The following is a 14,300-nucleotide window of genomic DNA, read 5'->3' on the forward strand; positions in this document are numbered from 1 at the left end:
GGGATCGCCGCATGACGTCTCTCCGCGAACGGATTCCCCTGCCGCACATCATTCCCAATTCTATCAAGCAAACAATCAAACATCGCTTTTCTTGACTACCTTTCTTGTCTCCATAATGAATGGAAGGACATCTTCAATCAACTACCAACATGCACTGCCAAAAATGCCGAACTCAGTTGAAGCTGGATGGCTCTCTGGAGTCGCTCAATCCAGCTGCCTTCGATCTGCTTACCAGTATAGTCTCATTTGATTTGCATAGTTTGGATTTCTTTATACAGCATAACTAATCTATTCAGGCTCTACAGGTAAAACTCTACCGGAGCAAGGGTCTTCCTCCAGAAATTCGTTTCCTCAAGAAAGGCGAGACCTGTACGACCGTGTGTCCAAGAAAGTTACGTCTCCAGTTTATCGAAGATCCATTCCTGCTCCGCGCCAAGTTGGCAGTAACCAGAACAACCCTCCTAGGCTGGGACGAGGGGACAGTGGGAACATGTCCTTCGTTATGCTTACGGAGTCTCAAGTTGGGCCACCGCATGCGACAATTGGTGTTAATGGCGACAACACTCCGAAAGGCAAACGACCCCTCAGTACTCAAAATGCTGAACGTGAAACAGACGACGGGTCATTTGCGGACCAAGTTGAGCGAACGAGCCGCCTCTTTGAAATCATCTCCTCTCGCTCTGATATTGATCATCCAATCTGCACCGAATGCACGGAAATGCTTGTGGACGGGCTCCAGAAACGACTGGTAGATACCACGAAGGAGCGAGATGCTTACATCTCATTCTTACGGAATCTAAATTCATCCGTCCCAACGGCTGAGGAACTTGAAGCGGCTGAAAAGTCCCTTAAAGAAACGTTAGAGGCAGAGGAGGCTGCGTTCGCAGAACTTGTAGCGCTGGAACAGGAAAAAGCAGCCTTGGATGAAGAGATAGCTGACCTTGAAGAGGAGGCTCGTCAGTTAGACCTGGAAGAGGAAATGTTTTGGCGCGACCGCAACACCTTTTCTCTAACATTAGCCGATTTTCAAAATGAGCGGGATGCTCTTAATATGAGATACGACCATGACTCGCGGCAGCTTGAAAGGTTACAGAGGACTAATGTTTATAACGATGCTTTCTGCATTGGCCACGACGGATACTTTGGAACTATAAACGGCTTGCGACTTGGGCGCCTTACAAACCCATCCGTAGATTGGCCGGAGATCAACGCAGCTTGGGGCCAGACAGCTTTATTGCTGGCCACCATCGCGGATAAATTGGGCTTTGAATTTCAGGGGTACCAACTCAAGCCAATGGGATCGATGTCCAAAATTGAGAAAATCGAACATCCACGGGGATCACCAGCACAGTCCACCATCGCTGGGGGTAGCGCGACTCCGTCGGCACCGCCCAAGATTACCACCCTTGACTTATTCTCCTCTGGCGACTTGCCACTCAACCTTCCTTGGCTTCACCGCCGGTTCGATGCAGGAATGGTGGCTTTCTTGGAGTGTCTACGTCAGCTTGGGGAGTTTGTGGAGAACACGCCAGCTCCGATGCCCTCGAATCGACGAGGCCATACCGAAATTACCGCTCCGGGCTTGAAGCTTCCATATGCTATCAAACGAGATAAAATCGGAGATGCGAGTATCAAATTGGGCTTTCACAATAATGACGAGACTTGGACTCGTGCTTGCAAATACACACTGACCTGTTGCAAGTTCTTGTTAGCCCATGCAAGCAATGTTGCCAGCGCTGGCTCCAATACTTCTGCTGACATTGCAGCCGCAGCTGTTGCAGCTGGTGAGCAAGCTAGGCTTGCAACAGCTGGCCCCGCAAACAAATAAGACTGTAAAATGAAGATGCCAAGGCGGTTCAACCATAGTGAACACGCGACTAACCTATCCTTCTCAACCAGCACTAGTGTCATGCTACCACTGCGGGCAGCTAATGGCCCTTATTCCGGCAACCCATATAGTGGACAGAGTTGGATAAGACGGCCCTCTTTCGGTGTTCATTTCAGAAATACAGTCGGTGAATACTGCTAAGGCGACTACAGGGCTCGGCCTTAATCGCGGGCTAACTGTATACTGTCTTCTTGAAACCATGCAGAATACTCGACGTTTCATCGCCCCTGCATCGGACTCATGCCGCTCTGCTTAAGCCGGTGGATTATTAGCGTTATCATGAAGTACTTTTGTCCTTATGTCCATCTATCTTTTTGGGTCTAAGATACGGTCGGGCCATGACATCACTATTACTATCATGAGAGTACCAGGAAGGGAGAGAGAAAAAAAGGAATAAGGTGTCAAACTAGACAAGGAAGAGTGGAGGAGACATGAAATCACAGGCATCTGGCAGAATTTGTCTTGTGACACCAACAGGACTTACCCTGATACCACTAGACAGAGTAAAGATAGCGGGAGATCATCATTTTGTCGCTCCTTCAAAAGCGACAACGTGACCTCCCGCTTTTTCGCATGACAAGAAACACAGGCTGAGGTTATCCAGATTCGTCTCTGCGCACACCGATTCTTAGCCTCTTTCGCGCTACCTAGCACAGAAGCCCTCGACTTAGGTATGTCAACGCACTTGGGGCCACAAGACACACGGAAGAGAATCTACACGGAACAGGGATGTTCATGTAATGACAACAAAGAACACTAAGGATGCAACCACCTCAAGACGGACTCAGCAGATCCACGGCGCTGGGACTGTCGATGTTGTACCGACGGTTGCGTGGATCCTATACGTCGAGCAGGAATGTTTCGGCCCGCTCCCAGGCACACAGCGCACGAGGAAGAATCCTACTACGTATAGTACCTTGCCTCTTTGTTTCTTTGTTCTCCCTGAGTCTTTTTTTTTTCATAAAAAAGAATTATAAATAAAAAAAATAAATAAAAGAAAACACCCAGACAAGTGTATGCCCAATGAAAATGCTGGCAATCGAATCCCCCCTCTGGTGGCTCTGAAGTAGCAATAGGTCATAATATCTCCGCGAGCCACAGTTACAGGAAACTTGGACTCGGCGTGACAGCAAGGATGTCACAGAATCAACGTAACTTTCAGGCTGCCTTGTTAGTTCTGTTGTTTCTTGGCCCCTACGTCTTAGTTGGGCTATACTTAGGGCGTACTTTAGCATATATTGATTAGTACTTTTGGAATAAAAGACGGCGGAAAGGAAAAAAAAAAAAAAAAGGAAAGAAAGAAGAAAGTCAGTCTTTAGTACGGTTTGGTATGGTATTAGATACAGCTTAGTCGAGTCAGGTTAGTATAATCCACTGTTCTATAGTTGCGTCGCAAGAAGATTCCGTTCACTAAACCGAATCTATGTTCGCAACCTCTGGCAGCGATAGTTGGATCACATATGCATTAGGATTGTAGGACACTATTACTACTACATATCCTTTCTGTAGGCCTTATACCCTGGTCATGATTGTCTGATATTAAGACTATGATAGATGAATTAGCACCGACGCTTAACAAAAACCTATACATCCATCTGATAGTGGGAGGCCATGCCTCATTCCCCCTTCCATATGTAGTATGCTACACACCAGGGCAATAGTTCTCGGTCTGAAACTAAAGGAACTGGTGCTATCTATATTTATAGAGGTTCACAGTGAGGCGAAAGGGGAACAACGTATCCTATGTAGTGTTCGCGCGGATGTTTCTTCCACCATGAAGAGTCTCGAGCAATTAACCATGACTCGAGAGCCTGGAGCAAACCTATACCTCCAAGCCATACTAAACGGCACCTCATCGTGAACTTCCTCCGCTTCTTGCCGTTAAGATCCACATGCCTATACTAAGGCAGGCAGAGGGAGGACTACCACTAGGCTTGATGTGAACTAAGATTTATGAAAGCTATTCTATGTCAGCCGAAGCTACCTTTTTTTTTTTATTTATTTTCCCTTTTTGCCCTCGCTCCTTACTTTCTTTGCCCTATCAGCCTTACTTTGGTTCTCCCACAACTTCAAACAATCTGCAGCAGAATCACCAAGACCCTAGGTTCTTGATCTATTAGAAATTGTGTATCGATGTACCCTAGATACCAACAATACTATGAAGCGGCCTGGTAGGTGTGTCCATCTAGATCTGGACAGAGTAGATGCTGGTCACTGTATGTTATACTATAGGCTAGTAAGTACAAAAGTCTTGCGCAGGTTGACCATTGGACATTGTGGATAGCCAGTTATACGCACTATGTCTGAATGAGTAATAGTATAATACTCTGACAAAAACAGAAAAAAGAAAAGAAAAAGAAGAAAAACAGATACCGTGACCCGTTAAGTTTCCTCATTTTCTTTCAGAAATCGTGGGATACAATTCCCTAAGACATGTCGTGACTACATCGATACTCTAGTGAAGACGAACACCGGGGGCGTAAACGACCCAATTTAGAGTAGGAAAAGGACTATTTCCAGTATGACCCTTGAATCATGTGCATACCTACGTCCTGTAGTCCGTTTCAATATTCTTTAACATACCTAAACAATAGAAATACCGCACTGCTCAAGGCAACTACTACCAAACTCACCTGTGGGAATGCTGATTCACGTGGTCTCCATCCATCGACAGTGGGATCGACCATCCCTCGCTGGATGCTGATGCTATTTATTGTCAGGTGAGTGATGGCCTCAGCACCAAGGTCAGAGGAGACACAGGGCTAATCTTTCTCTTCCTCTCCCTTCCTCGGGTACGCGTTTTCTTCCCCATGTGATCTGTCAGACAAGATGAACAACCAATTGGCGGAGGATGACGAAGGGCATAAACTTTGGAAATCTTGAGCCCCAACGGGGCGCCACATCCTATCGCACTGTGATCATTGCACATGGTGGGATAATTCGCGAATATGTCCAGAAGATTCGACAGGCTTGTTCGTTGCGTTTCATGCTGAGGGGTTTATGAGCGGCGAAAGTACCAAAGGTACAGTACTAAAAGTTCAAAGCGTGCGCTGAGTCCCTTCCGGTAGAGGCGATGCATTTGATATGGGGTATGCTATCCACATTTACCATGTTTCATGCTGCACCCACAGGAAAATCGTACCGAGTATTAGCTGCTCATTGGCCTGTTGGCACGACCTGTCTTCTATACCTAGTACGGGCCGCAGGATCTACTTGGGGACAGCGTGGTCGACCGTTTTCTCGTAGCCTAAAACAGGAGAGGTGAAATATGCAGCTAGACATCAGAGGGGAAATTGACCGGAGAGTCGAGTAGAGTTCTGAATAGCATTCTTTTCCACCCAAAAGGGTTTCACCATATGTAGAAAATGCAGAGGATTCGACAAGAATTTCTAGCGAAACTTTATAGCAAACGGATTGTCCATGTGTCAGTAATGTTGATTAATTACTACATATACTGTGAATTTGTTTTCTCTCTCTCTCTTTTTTTTTTTTCTTCCCTCTCTTTGATCACTTTTTGCTGAACTAATTCAAATCATTGTCCGACGAATATGCTATTCCGGGCCGACGTTCCTTGTACTTGACAGTTCGACTATCTCTAGCGCATCTGTCAGTAAAAACCAAACTTGGGACTACTCCTAATTCGAAAAATTTAATATACAACAATAATGGGGCCGCTATACTCTAACCTGATAGGGACGTTGACGACTCCATCACTAGGAGACTTTTGGTGGACATTTGGAGCTCAGGCCTCAGGCTATGGCCCGAACTTTGCCACACCGTCTCGAGCGTTTTTTTTTTTTTCCACTTTAGGGCTCAAATAGATGAAATGGATTTTACTCTCGTTTACTTGAAGGATGGGAAAGCTAAGTATGTAGGAAGAAGAAAGAGAATAGTGAAAGAAATGGAAAAAGGTACCAGCGATATTTTAAGTCGTCACGGGGATTTGGTAGTAGATTTTATGCACTTGTCCTTTCTATGCTTGTTTTTTCCTTTCCCTTTTGATCTTACTTCCATGATGACGACGTTCGAATATCCGATTCTAATAGTAGGAATAAAACCCCGTTCCAAGAACAATACCTGAAAGGCTCGGAGGCAAAAGAGAGAAAGAATACTAAAGCCGATCCCTGTCCGCCTCGCACATCTCGGACAATGTCAAGGCTAAAGAAGGGTCTAACCTTGGTGATCTGACAACCGACAATGATGATCCTCGAATGTTGCACCTGCAGAAAATGGCGTATGCAGATAAAGTGATCACTTTTACAGTGGTAATTGTTTTTACATGTTAGTATTTCGCTGCAGTAATTCCTCCTTAAATATTTTCTTTTTCTTTCTCTCTTTTCTTTTCTTTCCTTTTATTTGTCTGAAGATCTTGTTCCCTATTTTATTTTTATTTTTTTTATATAATTTTTCTTTTCTGTCGCCCTGCAAAATGGTTAAGAATACGTTTCCATAAAGAACGCCATGATATTTTGTTCTCTTTGTCCTGAAAACCAGTGTGAGTGGGTATTGTTAGTTATCATTAATATTTTTTTTTTCTTAACTACCCTCTACTTCTCAGAACGTTGCTATAATAGGCAAGTTGATGTTAATCATGCCTCCTTGTAGATTAAAAATACTTCTTTCACAACCTACATACATGTATGTATGTTTCGTCGACAACTGAACTGTAATTAGCATGCTGATGGTATTACCATTAATATAACCCACATAAGGCATTGTTGATTCTAGGTTTATTCCAAATCCTCTGCCATTTGTTTCATTCTTTTGTTTATTCTTTTATTCTTTCATTCTTTCTCCCCCCCTTTTTTTTTTCATCCTTCTTTGGTGCCTTTGTCTTAAAACCCGTTATATTCAAAGGTGGTAAAACCTGGGAGACCTGCCAGGGATGGGTGCTTAGCTCCTTAGACTTTGGTACTATGGACATCGTTAGCGGAAGCACAGACCGAGGTGGGCAGTACTTACATGTACATGCAGTGGTCAGAACGTGACAAAAGTACACGGACCCAAGCGGCTATTCCTCAATTGGCTCGGGGAAGCCGGGATCGAGCCTCCCGCCAGTCAGTCCTAGCAGCAAGTCGCCGCAAAGGGCAGGCGGCCCTGCCAGTCAGGAGCAGTGCTTTTGATTAGTTGGACACGCTAACCCTCAGGGAGGTTTAGCTGTTCCGTATCCGAGCGGGCGAACCACTTCGGTTGCCCCGTTGGACCGGAAGTCCTACCGTACTATGTAAAAGTATCTCTTTGTATGTATGGGGGTGGGAAGAGAGCTTCGGTATGGCCATTGTTATCTAGGTTTCGTTTGGATGTTTTATTTATTGATACTCCCATGATGCTTGGATGACTGCTGACTTAATTTCCACTTTGATGATTTGTTGGCAGGATATGGTTGGAAGGTTAAGAAGAAAGATTCAGGAGAGTGTAGTATGCGAGAGAAAAATTGCAAAAACCAGAGAAGTGAGAGAAACGAAGAGCCAAGTCCTTGGAACCAATTGTTACAGCGTATAACATACTTAGACACATGCATACTCGATTATTATTATTATTATTATTATTATTACTGTTCTCACTTCCTCAACATCGTTGTTCTGTTCTGACACTTGACGGTTTTTATCCTATTATTTTCTCTGTGCAATTTTCATATTATTAATTTTTCTCTCTCTCTCTCTCTTATTCACGGCTAACTTTAGTTAACTATGTACGTACGTACGGTCACTGACCGAACTACCTACTACTAACATACAATACATCATCGTCACCCATTATCACTTCTCATTATAATTATTACCAATTCCCACTTCCCCAAGCCTTGACTCCGGTGGACCACCTTTTTCGATCTTGTTATTGCGGCTGCTTTGACCACCCGTCAACCAACTACGACTTTCTACTACGTTCGCACTTACGCCTCTCCTATCTGCCTCTTTTTTTTGTTTTGTTTTTTTTTTGTTTCCTTTTTCTATTTCTATAACTACATAAGACTTTCTTATTTCTTCACCTCCAATACTCTTTCCGGTCCCTATCTGCTGTCCTTCTCCACACTTTCATAGTTTCAGCTCGTCCTCGACTTCCCGACATCTGCTGAGATAGTTAATTCTCACCTCGAAACGGCGCAAGATTATGAGTGACAGTGTTTTCTAAAGATCTGCTCACGATGGATGGCTCCATCCCTCCGTCATCCGCTATTTCTCCCATTTCTCCCTCGCCATCCACTTCCTCATCCATCTTTCGCCCCCGCAGATCCGACGACTGGCACGAGTACCGTCCGATCATCGAACAACTCTATCGTGACAATCAATTAAAACTCAGAGATGTTAAGAGAATCATGGAGCGTGATTATAAGTTTCATGCATCGTACTGACCTCCCATTTCCTTTTCTCTCTCACCCAGTTTCCCCTATTCCCCTCCCATTAGTGCTAGTCCCCTCCTACCTCTATTGTCATCCTTGAATCCTGGATTTACTCTATGTATACCCCCAAGGACTTTTGCACCCTGTGGATGTATTTGAAAAATTGATACAACAGTGTTCCTGTTTACCGTTGTTGCTCCTCCCGTCAGTTCGATTTTCTTTTCTTTTTCTAAAGCTCCTGTTTGTCTTGCACCTTGTTTTCTTGTTTTCTTTTTCTTCGACAGCCGAATCGGAACAATTTTAAAACACCCCTAACGCATAAGCTTCGCAGAGAAAAACAATACAAAGACCGGCTGGCAGCCTGGCATGTTCGGAAGAATATAAAAGCCAAAGAAGTTCATGTGATGATCCGAAAACAACAAAAACGAGCTGCCCGCGGAAAGCAAACTGGCTTTCGAGTCGCCGGTCAAGAAGTGGATTCGAAACGTATCGCTCGTTTCGTCCGTAGATACGGCACTCATTGGGATAACAAAGGTCGCGCCGAGTCTCAGTCCCAATCTCCACCTCAACTTCAACCTCAGTCTCAACCCGAAACCCAACCGCAGACCCATCGGTCAAGCCCAGAGCCTGGTAGGTTGCTTCTATGTGATCAAATATCTGTTGCATCAGCTGTTTATACAAAACCAGATACTCCATCTGATATGAGTTGCTATACTCCCGAGCCCGATGCTAGAGATAGAAGCTCGACTTTGTCTCCCCGGCCAGAGACGATGTCACCTCGCAGTGAGATGACCCCATCCTCTTCGCTAGCCTGTACAACTCACGGAAGCTTCACTGAGCACTATGAGTTTTGGCTTGAAAAAACAAAGAAGAAAAAAACTTTGGTTAATCAAAACGCAGGTCACGACAAGCTCAAGATAGAACAGACTCCTGCTTCAGAGATTGATGATAATCAATCTTTGCCGACGACAACTTATAGCCCCAACTTACCAAACGACGCACCCAAAACCACGGATGATGTGTCATGGAAGGATCTTGATTCCTTTCAAAATCGTCTTCTCGCTCTTCACGATACTCTTGAGGCCTCAATGGCCGGATTTATATACCCTAATGAAGATGAAAACCGCACACCCCTTTTATGAGCGGCACGGATTATCTAGAGACGAAGAGTGAGGATCTGCCGAGCCTCTGGGTTCATTCTTAGATGTTGTCAATTCGACTCCCCTGATTCCCCCCCCACCCCCACCTTTATTATTCCCCGCAGCCACTTCATCGTTAAGCACTGAACGGTCTTCACTCTGTAACACTTCATCGCCCCAATCCCTTTTAAGCGTTTGAGCCCATCTATGTTTTCTTTATTTTTCTTTATCCCTTTTTTTTCCTTTACTGTTCGGACTTTAACTATATAGAGCATCTATGGCTTGATTTAACCGGGAAACGTCTGATGTAGGTTATGGTATTCCCATGAATGAAAGAAATCAAGGTGTACGGGACTCCATGGCGAGAAAACTTGGGGTTTTGTGATGATGTACCTGCCATGCCTGTCCAAATGTTCTTTTTACTACCATCCCTACGCAGTATCGTTAAGTACCTTTCACAGCATATTGTTAAGGAGCATTAAGTTACTGCAGCTAACCCACCACGGTCTCGGAAGGACGTCAAAATTAGCCTACAAAATAAGTGGAATTCGGCTGCGTCGAACCTCCATTGCAAGGAAGATTTCGACTTACGATACATTCATCGATCAAGTATCTCTCACCGTGACCCTCTCGTGCTGTGCATTGCAGCAGAAACACACCATAACACTTTCTGTTATTCTCCACAACCCTGTCATTTTGGATTTACTCCGTACAACAGCGGCCTGGACCGTGCCGCCCTTAGAAGCTCCACGACATCACACCCATCCGGCATACAAAGGAGAACTTACACATGAAACAAATGTCGCTAACTTCGAGAGAGACTAACTAATTGGCTTCACAATGTACAAAGGCTTATGCGAGGCTTTCAGAAGGCAACCACCCCTAATGGTATATCATATTGCGCAACCCCCTTGGGTGGAATCCAAGTTTGAGGCTATCAAGTATACTCCGAGATAACGACAGACACCGCATAGGATGCACAGTCTACGCTAGATGAAACACAAGAGAGCGAGCGACACTTCCTACCCCTCCAAGTACGCGTGGTTTCCTGCAGGACTAGCCGTCAGTCGAACCATCATCCAGAGATGTCCATGAGATCAAATGAAGTAGAAGGAATCAAACGAAAAACACTCAGCGGATACCACACCGGCGTCAACCCCAGTGGAGAAGAGCCACGTCGGACAGAGGACCAGGCAAGCATCAGCGCCTCCCTGGTCCTCTCAGGCCTCTCAACATGGGCAGGGAATGGAAATGAAAAATTTGTTGGACCCTAAATTCTTTGAATTTTGTCGTCAATCATTTTGAATAACATCTGGCATGACTATAATACTACTGCGTAACAAGGCTACACTTACGACTTGATTGCCAGTTAACACAAACCTTTGCCCCAATGACAGATGCTAAGAGGAACTGACTAATAGCACCAGCCAGCAGATCAGGCCGGAAATGATATCCGCATCTGAATCAAATAAACAGCCATCCAGTCACACCGAGACAACAAGGAATGGGGCCGGATCCCACTTCCTTCCCCGATTGGACTACTGGCACTCAGCTTCCCTGTCTCGAGGACAGTCCGCCACAGTTCGTCCAGCTGTAGATCAAAGCGCCAGAGCCGGTGGTTTCAGGTCCCAACGTCACTTCTGACTGGATTGTCGATCTTTATATAAATTAACCCCGTACTTTGTCACTGGTACCTTCGGCCCCCAGGAAAATAGCATACATACCTAATATCGGAAGAGAATCCTTACAACCCCACGCGCAACGAACACCCCTCCAATTTCCCAATTTTTTCAAGATCCCAAATCATAAAAATAAACCCTCAACAAACCAGTAAAAGAAAAAAAGAAAAGAAAAAGAACCCCCGCCCCCCCCCCAATCCTGACGCTAGATATCGGGCATCAAAACCCACCACCAGAAAATGCAAACTGCAGAGACTAACTAGCATGATGTAATCCAATCACCACAAATCCCGTATCCGGAGTGATCGTCCGGAAAGAGTGACCCTAAGGTCACAAGGGTAAATAAATACCCAGATTCCTAGTCGTTTCCATGCATATCATACAATACTATCCGTATCAGTACTTTTGACCGCGTTCTAAAAGGGGAAACATGAACAGCTTCCGCCTACTAGTAGTAAGCTCACTGCCACTGCCACTGCCACTTAACTGTGTATCTCCATCTTTCATACATGGTAGTTCTGTCTTTCGCCTTATTTTTGCCACCGAGTTCTTATCAATTGCATCAGTGGCATTTCTATCCGGAGGAGAACGTTGGGGGTTGGGGGGAGTACGTGTGAAGTTCCCCCGTAGCCGTTGACGTAGGTGCTAAGACTGCTAGTATACTGTGTACACAATACTTGATCTATGTGCGGTATTTTATGTCTCTTTCTGATATGTGCTGTACCGTACCTATCTAGAAGAATTAGAGTTAATTAATATATAAGATAGATTCGAGCCTTTCTATAAAGTAAATCTTCTTGCCGAAAACAAAGTATGTACATACCTCATCAGTTCATCCCACACAACGATCAACATGAGTACTACTCGCTGTAGAACAACTTAATATAGAGTAATCGACACATATATATAACTACCACACTATCACCGGCCAAGCTAATTAGCAATAGTATTAATTATATTATCATTAAACTTACACACCTACATGCGTACATACGTTGTTGCGTACCTCCCCACAACCCCAAATACAACCGGTAAGCTAATGAATATCTTTTGGCCGCCACTGATCTTATCTAATTGAGGCAAATGGGGTCTGGACAGACCATATCGATATTCAAATGTCGCTTGGGTAAATGGTGTAGTTACACTGCAGGGTAGTGGACGGGTTGTTTTGCCGGATGGAGAATAGAGTTAGGTGATGGATGAACGGTAGTTCTTTTACGCTTTGATCTTTAATTTCTACGGATTACTAAAATTGATAAGGAACGTGAGTCGTGGAGATTTCCGGTATTGGTTAGTCTAAAGGATCATGATTCGGTTTTACTTTGATTCCATTTTTTTTCGTTTTGTTGTTTCGTTGTTTCGTTGTTGGTTTACATAGGCATTGTTCTTACTTTTGTGTGAAGTTGTGTGTGGCTTCGATCAACCGGTAAAAATTTGTCCCTGATAACAAAAAAAATAATGGTAATCTGTACACGGTATGAAGTGATAAATAATATAAATAGTCATCTGGCCGCTGAAACCGTGGAACATGAGGGAAAAAACGCGAGAAAGAAAATGGAAAACATGAAACATGCAAACGAATCCGTATACCTCTAAGCACCCAAACGCTTGAATATCCAGTAGTGAAGTAGTCATGAGGTCCCGCCCATTAGTAGTAAGATCCATGTTGCAAGGGAGTCAACCCGACATGACCTCCTGCTCGTGGACTAATGATAGAAGTAAAGAAAAAAAAAAAAAAAAGAAAGACATGGCATATCAAATCCGCTCAGGCATTACGAGTAAAATGCACTTTTCTGGAAGCTTTCTGGGGAGATGTCACCCATCTTTCCTTTAAGTTCAGGCTTCTTTTCGTTTGCCGGGATTTCATCCGAGACGCGAGCTTGCATGCTGTTGGTACGACTGCTTGCTTCGCCGCCCGATGTGATCGCCTGTTGTTGTGGCTTCCGCTGGATAGTCTCTAAATATGGCCCGGGAAGGTACCCGACACGGCCGTCCCGAGCACGGCATCGCCACCATTCCGATGCGTTGCCCGTGGGATCTGACTTGCTAAGAACAGCGACGATATCGCCCTTCTTCACGGCCAAGTCAATGCCGTTGGCCTCCTGAGTCTCAGGGGTGTAGTCGTACAGGACCCGACAGAAGTCGAGTTTCGAAGGATCCATTGGTGCCTGTTGTACGGGTTCGCCGTTTGGCCCAACCATGAGCTTCTGGCGCTCCTCTTGGGAGCGGGCAAGTGATTTGATGAGTTTACTCATTAGGTAAGGAAGTCCGAATACAGCAACGAGGAACATAATGAATGGCTTCTTCGATGGCTTAGGGGGTGCGGGAGAGCCATCCGGAAGGGTAGCCGGCGAACTCCGACCGTGTATAAATGCCGCAAAGGCGGCGGGAGTCAGAGAAGTGGCATCCGCCGGGGGAGGGCGGCCGGTAATCTTAGCAATCAACGTTTTAAACCACCGAATCATAGTGTAGATTCCGAGGGCCGAACCCAAGGTAGTACGCAGGTTACCGAGCTGCTCTGCGACAGACACCATTGCTAGAACAAGGCATTAGTAAACTGCAACTTTTCACCACCGGTGAGACTAGACGACTTCAACATACCAAAGAATGAGCTATGAGTTGCCATATAGGTGCTCTCAAGCATCTGAGCGAATCCACCGAATGCGCCCACAATACTTTCAATCATCTGAAACGTGGCTTGTGTACTTTGACTGAAAGAATTGGTCAAGCTGTTGGGGTCGTTGGGATCACCAGGCATGCCGCCGTACATCCCACCCATCCCACCCATTCCACCCATTCCACCGTACATGCCGCCATACCCTCCATACCCTCCGTACATTGACCCCATGGTGCCAAAGCGGGAATATGGCGAGGAGTATGAGCTATAGCCACCGTACCCTCCATATGGGCTAGCTCCAAGCCGGGAGGCACCATATGGCGAATAGTTCGACGCGGTGCGATTCACAACGGTATTTAGCGAATTAGGACGAGAGGGAAGGTCGGGGGCGGTAGATGTCGTTGAGGCGGTTGTAGATGTGGTCGCGGCTGGTGCCGCGGCTGTGGCAGTCATTGCAGAAGAGGCGACGGAGCCGCCAGTAGGTGATGCTGACAGTGCGTTCCCTAGTGAAATATCGCGTGAGTAAGAGTCAAGGAGAGGATGATAAATCAACAAGTTGACAATGACTTACCACCCGCTGCGGCACCTGCTCTCTCCCAAGGCTTAGGTGGCGAAACCGATGCCATATGTTTGTCGG

At 45.5% G+C, this 14,300-nt stretch overlaps 5 protein-coding genes across 5 annotated transcripts; 4 read left to right on the forward strand and 1 right to left on the reverse strand.

Moving 5' to 3' along the window:
* Positions 1-119: 119 nt before the first annotated feature.
* Positions 120-1,828, forward strand: BDV38DRAFT_268716 (beclin 1; the record flags this gene model as incomplete). The annotated part of the gene is made up of 2 exons (XM_032056826.1): positions 120-234; positions 297-1,828. 2 exons carry the CDS (start codon positions 120-122, stop codon positions 1,826-1,828), a joined length of 1,647 nt encoding a protein of 548 aa, XP_031917035.1.
* A 3,893-nt stretch (positions 1,829-5,721) lies between these two features.
* BDV38DRAFT_238339 (uncharacterized protein) lies at positions 5,722-6,164 on the forward strand. Its single transcript, XM_032053663.1, has one exon. The coding sequence runs from the start codon at positions 5,790-5,792 to the stop codon at positions 5,967-5,969; it is 180 nt and encodes a 59-aa protein (XP_031917036.1). The 5' UTR covers positions 5,722-5,789; the 3' UTR covers positions 5,970-6,164.
* A 1,358-nt stretch (positions 6,165-7,522) lies between these two features.
* On the forward strand, positions 7,523-9,561 carry BDV38DRAFT_218286 (Clr5 domain-containing protein). Its single transcript, XM_032052747.1, has 4 exons — positions 7,523-8,233; positions 8,560-8,858; positions 8,916-9,011; positions 9,129-9,561. Exons 1-4 carry the CDS (start codon positions 8,034-8,036, stop codon positions 9,368-9,370), a joined length of 837 nt encoding a protein of 278 aa, XP_031917037.1. The 5' UTR covers positions 7,523-8,033; the 3' UTR covers positions 9,371-9,561.
* Positions 9,562-10,717: 1,156 nt separating this feature from the next.
* On the forward strand, positions 10,718-11,098 carry BDV38DRAFT_218338 (uncharacterized protein). The gene has a single exon (XM_032052748.1). The coding sequence runs from the start codon at positions 10,814-10,816 to the stop codon at positions 11,009-11,011; it is 198 nt and encodes a 65-aa protein (XP_031917038.1). The 5' UTR covers positions 10,718-10,813; the 3' UTR covers positions 11,012-11,098.
* A 1,318-nt stretch (positions 11,099-12,416) lies between these two features.
* On the reverse strand, positions 12,417-13,811 carry pex13 (peroxin PEX13). The gene is made up of 2 exons (XM_032053664.1): positions 13,648-13,811; positions 12,417-13,582 (listed from the first exon to the last, which is right to left on the reverse strand). Exons 1-2 carry the CDS (start codon positions 13,802-13,804, stop codon positions 12,819-12,821), a joined length of 921 nt encoding a protein of 306 aa, XP_031917039.1. The 5' UTR covers positions 13,805-13,811; the 3' UTR covers positions 12,417-12,818.
* Positions 13,812-14,300: the final 489 nt, after the last annotated feature.

Source organism: Aspergillus pseudotamarii (genome assembly GCF_009193445.1).
Source record: "Aspergillus pseudotamarii strain CBS 117625 unplaced genomic scaffold BDV38scaffold_9, whole genome shotgun sequence".
Lineage (NCBI taxonomy): Eukaryota > Fungi > Ascomycota > Eurotiomycetes > Eurotiales > Aspergillaceae > Aspergillus > Aspergillus pseudotamarii.

Coding starts and splice junctions, on each gene's coding strand:
- BDV38DRAFT_238339 (XM_032053663.1), top strand. CDS start 5,790: ATGGAAAAAGGTACCAGCGATATTTTAAGTCGTCACGGGGATTTGGTA.
- BDV38DRAFT_218338 (XM_032052748.1), top strand. CDS start 10,814: ATGATATCCGCATCTGAATCAAATAAACAGCCATCCAGTCACACCGAG.
- pex13 (XM_032053664.1), bottom strand. CDS start 13,804: ATGCCTGGTGATCCCAACGACCCCAACAGCTTGACCAATTCTTTCAGT. Junction 13,583..13,647: donor AACTCATAGCTCATTCTTTG/GTATGTTGAAGT, acceptor GCCTTGTTCTAG/CAATGGTGTCTGTCGCAGAG.
- BDV38DRAFT_218286 (XM_032052747.1), top strand. CDS start 8,034: ATGGATGGCTCCATCCCTCCGTCATCCGCTATTTCTCCCATTTCTCCC. Junction 8,234..8,559: donor GATTATAAGTTTCATGCATC/GTACTGACCTCC, acceptor TAAGCTTCGCAG/AGAAAAACAATACAAAGACC. Junction 8,859..8,915: donor TCGGTCAAGCCCAGAGCCTG/GTAGGTTGCTTC, acceptor ATACAAAACCAG/ATACTCCATCTGATATGAGT.